We start from the raw sequence: 9,712 nt of genomic DNA, 5'->3' as shown, positions 1-9,712 counted from the left end.
GGTGCATGCAGAAAAGGTCATTGTACTCAATAATGGGTCTTATAAGGGAAGAAATACAGGGATGTTATGACCACCTTGTCCTTGAATGACATATCCTTACTAATGAGGTGGGCCGTATAGAAAGATTTCCATTCAATGGAGGCAATATGGTGTTCAAAAGTCAATTTGCTGTCAGCCTAGGTGCCCAAGTCCCTCACGACTGATTGCATGCTTAGGACCTTGTTATTAATGTGATAATTTGTGGGGATGTCACTCTCCACAAAGGGGATGATGATGAAATTTTTGACATTCAGTTTGAGGATGTTTCTGTCACAAGTCATATGTTTGGGTGTGACCCTCTTGGAAGATGTCCACATCACTAGGGAAACTGATGACAGCACCCATCTTGCAGTCATCTGCAAGCTTGATCAGCCATAGCCCACTGGTTTTGGCCTGCACCTCAAAAAAGTATATTCCCAAACAACAAAAGATCCCCAAGACCAATCCCTGGGGTACACTCCTCATTACAGGTTGACTGCTTGAGGTGGCTTCCCATATTTGGACTATGTGGGTTCTTTCAATTAATCAGTTTGATACCCATCTGGTAACATACAGATTGTTGATTAGTTGTGAGAGTTTATCTATTCTACCTGAGTGGAGAATAGTATCCAAAGACTTTATCCAGGTCAGGATAGGCAATGTGCACCGTCTTCCCCTCGTCCATGGCTTTGGTGACTGTCTAAAAGAAGTCAACCAAATTTAACTGGCATGACCTCCCCTTGATGAAACCAAACTGTGTCGGATCAAGTGTTTTGGAGGTTGCCAATGTCCTTGTTAATGAGGTCCATGATAATCCACTCCATGGCCTTGCATATCAGGTTAGTGGCTGAGGGTCTATAATTTCCTGGATCGGTGGATGCTCCACCTTTGTGCAAAGGGATGACAGTGGCTGTCATCCACTCGGCTGGGATGATGCCAGTACTCAGGCTTTGGTTGAATAAGGTGTTGTAGGTTCTTGTTTGAGTTCATGTAGGATGCAGCCTAGGATGTTATCTGGTCTATGGAGGCTGTATTCTTTGCCTTTGAGAGGGCAATGATGACTTGCTCCCTAGAGATAAGGGGAGGGGTCAGGTGATGGGGATGTCCTGATTTAATGATGGGGGAAAGAGGGGTGAACTTTTCACTGAACCTGTCTGCCAGCAGGTTGGCTTTATCTATGGCATGTGTGTATGTGGTGTCCTTGACCACTAGTTTTGAGCAGATCTGGGTGCTTCCTTTGAGAGGAGGAGGATGATTTTGTCCTGTCGGGTATTCATGATTCCATGCAGCTATATAAGTGCTTGTGTAGTACTTTGGTGTAGATTGGGACATATATGTCAGTTCCTATGGAGGCGTAGGGAGTTGTGAGCTGTTTATACCTTCCTTCAGAAGGTTGTAATCAGCTTTCGAGAAGTTTTTTTGTTTATCTAGGGGGTGGTCGGGAGACATGGTGACTTCAAAAGTGACCGCTTTGCGGTCGGATGTTACTATTTTGTGATCACTTGCCTGTTGTTGTTCCTGTGTTCCTGTTTTTATCTGAAGTAATTTTATTGCTTGGGAATAACTCTGTTGAATTTTCTCATTCTCTTAACATTTACCAGTTTGCACTTTTAGTCTTCTTGATTGTTGATGTTTTTTAAATGTGTATTGACTAAATGCTCAACAGATTATTTTTTTTGTCTTTTTCTTTTAGTGCCCTAATATTTTTCTTTGTAAAAAGTGAAGGAGTCCCTTCCAGATCTGAATCGGAAACAACGCCATTACTTTCTCATGGAGTAAGTAAAGCCAAATTCAAAAGTTCTTGCCGATAATCACTGTGTATTATGTTTATTTTAATTCCATTAAAATGAGCTGTGCAAAGGAAGACTATATAGGTTCATATGTTCATAGGTTTATACTAGGCTATCTGCCCTAGGGCATTTATAAGCCTAGCCAGAGTGTGTTTGGCTTTTGCCACCCATTTTAAATTAATTTTGCTGTGCCCTTTTTCGAGGTTAGTATACTGTGTCTCTGTCTAACAGTGACACAGAAGTGATACCTGGGGTAAACCTACGATCTCCTATCCACTCATCAAGATTCCTCTTGAAGAGAGTCAATGAGGGACTCTGCCTAACCTGGACTGGGATTTTATTCCAGAGTGAAGGGAGCCTCTGGGTTATGAATCTGTCCCTTCAGCATGTCATATTTATTTCAGTGCTGAGGTTCAAGTCTCTCGAGTGCATAGCTCGATGGGATTTGGATTTTCTGAGGTGCAGCATGTCCATTAATTCCGGGTTGGACATGACTTTATACGTCAGGCACAGATCGCCTCTGAGCAGGCGGTATGCCACTGAGTAGAGCTGGAGTTTCTTTAACCGGGCAGCATATGGCATCTGTTTGAGCCCTTTGATCCTCTTGGTGAGGTACTTTTGGGGTCTTTCCAGTTGCTGCAGGTGTCTGGTAAGGTACATCCCAAAAGGGGCATTGTACTCAATTATGGGCCTGATGAGGGATGAGTAAAGAGGCACGATGACCTCCCCTAATCTAGAGGTGAATCCCTTCATGACTAGGTGGGCTATATAAAATGTTCTTCTAACCACTTTGTATACTTTGTACTTTTATATGTCTAAGTATACTTGGAAAATGTAACAGTGTATATTTGTATAAAAGGTGAAATTAAACATATTAATCACATATTTTCTTGTCTATAACCTGGACTTTCTAAGTCTGTGAGCCATACCTTCTTGTTAATTCTGTCATATTTCGTGAATCTGACAGTATGATAGACTCTAGTGTTTACATCATCAGAGTCTGGTTAATACAGATTAATACTGATTCATAGGTTTATAGGTAGGTACTAGGCTATCGGCCATAGGGCCTATACAAACCCAGCCAAAAAGGTACCCTGGCTTTTGCCACCCAAGAAAATTATTTTCCTGTGCCACTGTCGAGCAGAGCCACAGAAGTGATCCCCGGGGTTAATTTCCTATTTCCCATCCAGTCATCACGATTTTTCTTGGAGAGTATTAATGAGGAGCTTTGTTTGATATAGATAGGTAGTTTATACCAGTGTATGGGAAGTCTCTGTGACAGGAATCTATCCCTCCGGCATGTTTTGTTTATTGTGGTGACAAAGTTTAGGTCCCTAGAGGTGGCCTAATGGTTAAGGTGTTTGCCTTACAAACACAAGGTGTAGGGTTTGAGTCTCACAAGGGATAATTGGCTAGGCTTAAAATGGCTCGCAAGGGCAGTTAGCTTAGTACTAATCTATGAACCTATGAACCTATGTAGCTCGGAGGGATTGGGACTTCTATAAGTGGAGCATGTCCAACACCTCTGGGTTTGACATAGCTTTGTATGTTAGGCAGAGATCACCTCTGAGTAGGCGATATGCGATGGAGTAAAGCTGGAGCTTTTTGAGATGGTCTACGTAGGGCATCTGTTTGAGGCCAGTAATCTTCTTTGTGAGTTATTTCTGCGGCATTTCCAGTTGTTGTAGATGTCTTATGAGGTACATACAAAAAGGGGGCATTGTACTCTATAATGGGTCTAATGAGTGATGAGTAGAGGGGAACAATGACCTCTTTTTTTTTTGGATGAGAAACATATTGTGATGAGGTGTGCCACGTAGAAGGAATTCCTGACGACTGTGGCAATGTGATTATCAAAGGAGAGACTACTGTCCACCTGTGTCCCAAGGTCTCATCACACTTTTGGTGTTAGGTTTACTACCACCTATGTTGTAGTTCATGGGTACATGGTTTTTACCAAAGGGGATGACAATGCACTTTTTGGCATTGAGCTTGAGGCCATGGCTTTGACACCAGGCATCTTTCTCTGTGAGGCCCTTTTGTAGAGTGTCCACATAGTTAGGAGTTTCGATTATGGCTCCTAGTTTGCAGTCGTCTGCGAACTTCATTAGCGAAAGACCTTCTGTGTTAGCCTGTACTTCAGAGAAGTAGATACCAAACAGGAGAGGATCCAGGACTGAACCCTGTGGTACTCCACTTGTTACTGGTATGAAGTCGGATTTGGACTCTGTTACTTTCACAGTGTGGGTTCTGTCAGTGAGCTAGTTGGCAACCCATCTTGTGACATAGGGATTTATACCTAGTTTAGTGAATTTATCTATAATTCCAGAGTGGGGGATGGTGTCAAAAGCCTTGGCAAGATCTAGATAGGCTGCGTGAACCACCTTACCCCTTAGACATGTTTATATAACAGTAATGCAAGGTTTTTAAATCCAAAATCAGAAAAAAGGCCAGCACCAAGGAAGGTTCAAAAGTAGTTTAATAAAACTGAAACTAGACCGGTTTCAGCAACAAGGCTTTCATCAGTAGTGACTATACTACTGATGAAAGCCTTGTTGCTGAAACCGGTCTAGTTTCAGTTTTATTAAACTACTTTTGAACCTTCCTTGGTGCTGGCCTTTTTTCTGATTTTGGGTCTAACAAGTGCTCTTGCCGTGCACCAGCCTAACTTGCTAGCTCCTATACACTACAAGGTTTTTAAATGTATAGAAGTATTTTCACAGTTAAGACAGAGCCTGAAAAATGAAATGTAATACCTACAGTGGTGTATTATCAGTTGTATTGTAGACTAATTTAAAGTATACGGATTGCCTTCATTATTGAGGAGGCAGATTTGCAGTGTTCATTCTTAGACCAGTGAATGATAATACATAATTAACACTTGGATCTGATTGCAAAAACCTTACTCTTTGTGCAGGTGGACTTACTCTGGTGTAAGCCTGCTTTATGGGACTTCCTTACACCAAAAGCAAGTTTTTTTTAATCAGGACAGGCTTACACCGGAGTAAATCACTTACACTGACAGCAAGTCTTTTGGAATGTGGCCCTTTGAATAATGTGACTTCAGTTCCTCGTAGTTTTTAGTAAATTGTATTTTCGTGAAGCTTTGTTTTACCAAATTTTGAGTGAGCAGCTCACTGCTGTTTTTTTGTTTGTCTTTTCGGCTTTTCTAGGTTAGGGATCGCCACAGCGGAAGTTCGGTCTGCTAATGATTGGCAGTCGATTTTTATGGTGCCGATTTGCCAGCCTGACGCCCAAACTTCAGCGAAGGTACGCCCATTCATGCATGTCTTTTGGAGGCCACTCAACCGCGGGGAGGACATGCAGACTCCACACAGAAGGCACTCCAGCCGAGAATCGAACAGGAGAACCTTTTGCTGTGAGGCAACAACGCTACCGCTGTACCACCGCGGCAGACCAGTTTGTATTAATTTACTTGGTAGCAAAGCCAAATAAATTGTCTTGTTAGTGGAGCTCTTTCAGCCACAATATAGACTGATGGCAGTTATTGAAATGGCATTATGGAAAAATTTGTATTTTAGGCTAATAAAATTTAATGAACCTGTTTGTATCTCATTAGTTCTGTGTATATACAACTTGGATATGGCTGATTAAGCATTTACAGGCTTCCTCTAATTGAAGCATATATATCAGGTGAGTGGTAAATACACAATTCCCCATCCACTGACCTAGGTTGCACTTGAATAAATATAGGGAAGGACTTTTCTCCACATGAAAGGGAAACCTGTTCAAGAAGGGCAGTCTCTGAGATACACACCTGTTTCTTCAACATGTCCTTTTTTTGTTGCATGGAAAGCTGAGGTCCCTATATTGAGTGTTTCTGATGCTGTTTGTTCTGTGAATATGCAACTTCTCCATTAAGTCTGGATCAAAAGATGCTTTGTAGGCCAGGTATAGATTGCCTATTATCAGTCTATTGGAAACCAAGTACAAGAATAAAGCTTTGAGCTGGTCCACGTAGGACATGTTGACTACACTATTCTTTTTGTGAGAAATCTCTGTGGATGCCCTAGTTGCTGCATATGCCTGGTCAGGAGCTGAACTAAAAAAAAAAACTAACACTAAATTTATCAGTGTGGACATATGCTTGTCAATGTGTGCTAATATTACAAGGTGCTGTATGTGCCTACTTGCATATTGTTAGGACAGAAACTTGCAGATCGGGTATTAGGGTATACCAGTACTTGAAAGTTAGTTTAGGTATGGAGATGGTACATGTAGGTATGCCATTGAGAAATGTTTTATGTAACAGTGATATAACAAGCACTCACATGCCTCCACTGCCTTTAAACCAAAAGAAGAGGACAGGCAGTATTTTCCAGCATAACCCAGCATAAAGCAACAAGGCTAAAGTTAGTTCCATCAGTAAAGAATCTGCTAAAACAGTCAAATGAAACAAAGCTTTATTGAAGATAAAACTTGCCATCAAGATTGATGACAGTAATAAGACCTCCTTCAACTGCATCTGAAAAATGAAAGGGAAGAAACAAGCAAATAGTGTATTAGAACAAATTGGTATCACCATAAGGTAGCCATCAGATGTGTACCATGTTTCCAGTCCCAAAGACGATATCTAGCAACCTTTCTTCTCTGCAGCATGATTACTTCTGAAATTACACCAAAGGTATCACCTTTGCCCTGAGTAAGGTAAGGCACACCAGTTCCATGGGACCAGATGAGATACAAGGAGGCATAATTTGTGCATTCAAAATTAACTTGCTGTATCCCCGTATAACACATTCTTCATAGAGCATTAAATCTAGCCATATGTCTGATATCTGGAAGCAAGCTGTTGTGGTCCTAATCCACAAGGGAAGCCCTTCCATAGACCCCAGTCATTACTAATCCAAAAGTGAAGTCCTTCCATAAACCCCAGTTATTATTAATCCACAAGGGAAGCCCTTCCATAAACCCCAGTTATTACAAGCTAATCAGCCTCATGAGCATATTGTACACTTTAATGGAGAGAATAATTTAACTTGTTCAGACAGAGACAGAACTCCTCCTCCGTGACCTAATCCAGCACAGGTTTGTCAAAGGTAGATCCTATTTACTTAACCTCATAAGTTTTTTGACTGTATCACCAATGCCTGGTCAAAAGTTTACTTGTTCATGCAGCTTACCTTTATCTGGCTAATGTTCAGAATTAATACCCCATGATGGAAGTATACATACATTCAGTGATCTGAAGGGTACATGAAACTCACATTATTTTCATCCACGTTTGGGTATATCGTTACACAAAACAAATAAAAATTAGGAGAGTGACAAAATAGTGAAAGCTCTTGGATTCCTTATATGTTTTGACCTTTCATTTGATGCCAGTATAGCCCCTACTGTCCTCAAAGCATAATGAGTTGCCCACCATATCCTCTGGGGGTTTGATAGCCATAATGGAGAAGTAATTATCCCCTTTTTTTATAGAAGTTTTCTAAACATTATAGAGAACTATATCCTGCTTATGTCATCTGGTGCACTTGGAGAAGGAGCAAAAATTCCTTCCCAAAGACCTGAAGGGCTACAAGGCTTGTCTTATAGCAAAGGACTACAACAGCTGTCACTCTTCGTTGTATACTTCAACAACTTAGACTAGGCCTGCACTTAACATACAGAGCATTAAAGGAAACCTTACTGTTTGAAACCCTTTGCTTCACTTAACCTCCCACTGATCCAAACTCAAAAGGACATGCAGCCTTCGTTAGAATTGATAATTAACCACAACATGAAATGTGACTTCATATCTCAAAGATTTCACATCTTTCCCAGTCAGGTTATCCAGTCAAGAAGGAACTGAATAACTGTGTGAACACCTACAGGTTTCATTGTGTGATCCAGGGCATCAGGCTTCATGATGGTCTGTAAACAGTGAGCGTTTTGCTTCCTTCTCCCTTCTGAGGTGATTACATTGGAGTCAACATATTGGTAATGAAAAGGTTGTAAAAATGAAATGCTGCAGTAAAGTGGAGTGAGGTTCTCACCATAATAGCAGATGCTTGATTTCCTTCTCTTTGTGGTATTGGCTCTTCCCCACCTGTCTTTACATTTGTTCCTTATTTTTATCTGTTTGGTTTTATGCTGTTTTAGGTGCAGTGTCGTAAATACCTAATAGTGTCTGCTTAGTGGTATGCATCCTTGGGGTCTCATCCATACATGGTTGGGTAGACAGCTGGAATGGTGACTGTTTTTGGGTATGTGCAAGAAGTGGGTGGAGTTTTAGCTGCTCTCTGTCTTGGAGGTAACACAGTAAGCTTTCCTGTGGTTTGGGTACATAGTTATAACGTTTTGCTGACTTACAAAGACTAAAAGGACACTGTATACCCAAGTCTTTTATTAACCATGATGGCCTGAATGGTTAGTTGCCCCTTTTTCAGCAGAGTCATGGGAAGAAAATCACCATGTAAACATTATAATGTTATATCTCACTAAACATTTCAAGCAGTTGTAAAGAATGATAAAGTTTTTAACTAAAAAGATCACTAGCTTAAAGTTCCTGAGCTGCCTAGAGAGTCCAGAAGTGCTATTTCTTTATTCAATGTCTTATCGACTTTTGAGGGGGGGTCACGGTCTTTCTTACAGCACCACTAGATACCTGATTGTCCTAGAAATCCTGTTTCTCCTCGATGTCTTCACCAGTACTAGAACCAGGGCCTAAGTCTTCACTAGCAGATATGGCCCAGAGCATCCCAAACATCTGGAATAAACTTTCGCCGCATGTTAAGCAGTGCATCTCACTGTCGTCCTTTCAGCATAAACTAGATGACTGGTTGGTATCTGCAGATTTACTCCAGGACTAACCTGTATGGCCCTCCTGGAGAAAGGAAGTGCTTCCCGAGGGAGAGCACTGGCCAGGAGTCACCTTTGAATGGTCATAGGACTCTGTGAACATAAAATATCTATAAATCAGTAAATCTGTTATGATGAGTAGTTCAAGCAGATGAACTTTATTCCTATGCTAATAGGTGTACTCTGATGTCACAAGAAACATCCTTTCTGAGGTTCTTTGTGTTTCACTGTTGCAGTCATCATTTGTGGGTTATCCCTGCAGGATAGCCCTTGGCTGACCTGTATACCAGAGTAAAGGATTTCCCTCCTGTGTCGGCTGTTCTGAAACTGTGGCTGATGTCATGTCATCAGGGCTATAAAGGGTGACAGCCGACGCCATTACATCAGTCTTTCTTGCCGTGGAGCCTGAAGCAGAAGCAGTTTTGCGAGTGTGTTGGTTGGTCATTGCCAGAGTGAGAAAAGCCGTCTAAAGCTAAATACCCCATTGGGGAACATTTTCTCGCTTTTAACCGATGTCAGAGAAAGTCAATAATTATCTCAGTTGTGAAAAGCAGGTCCCACACCAAGACTTCCATTCTGTCTGCGTCACTTGTTTAGGCCCAGACCATGACGTCCCCGGGTGTAAATTCTGTGCCCTGTTTAATGCTAGGACCATAAGAAGAAAAGCAGAAATTGTAGCTAGGCATTTTAGTTGGCCTTTTTCTCAAAGCAATATGGCATCAGTCTCTCAACCTGCTACTGACTTACCTAGAAAAAAGAAAAACAAGAATAAAGATTGGGCTCCAAAAGTTAGGCCGTCTGACAACTCAGGTCAAATGTCTGGTATTTTTCAACTCAGTGAGGCTCCTTTGCAGCCCCTGACACCAGCTGAGGAATTGTCGCAGGCCTCTACCGGGACCTGTTCTGAGTCCTGTACACCGCCAGATCCCCCTCCCTCTACCTGTATGTTGCCTCATTCTCACATGGTTGGGTCTGGAGCCACTTTGCAGGCACCAGCTTCCACTGAGACTCCTCTGACTACAGAACCCAGACTCAGACTGACAACAATGCTGCCAGTTAAACTCACTTTGTATAAGACTACTGACCTGGGACCCATCCGG

The 9,712-nt window shown here is 41.8% G+C and overlaps 1 protein-coding gene across 1 annotated transcript in view; it reads left to right on the top strand.

The window, feature by feature from the left end:
- The window catches only part of TMEM144 (transmembrane protein 144), an 817,557-nt gene that overhangs the window by 367,751 nt on the left and 440,094 nt on the right, over positions 1 to 9,712 (top strand). The window contains exon 6 of the mRNA XM_044062452.1: positions 1,712 to 1,793. Coding sequence (XP_043918387.1) covers positions 1,712 to 1,793 — 82 coding nt within the window. The remainder of the gene's footprint in view (positions 1 to 1,711; positions 1,794 to 9,712) is intronic.

Source organism: Protopterus annectens, chromosome 2.part1 (assembly GCF_019279795.1).
Source record: "Protopterus annectens isolate FY-2018-M chromosome 2.part1, PAN1.0, whole genome shotgun sequence".
Classification (NCBI taxonomy): domain Eukaryota; kingdom Metazoa; phylum Chordata; order Ceratodontiformes; family Protopteridae; genus Protopterus; species Protopterus annectens.
Note: the sequence above shows the minus strand (reverse complement) of the source record. Positions and strands in the feature narration are given on the sequence as shown.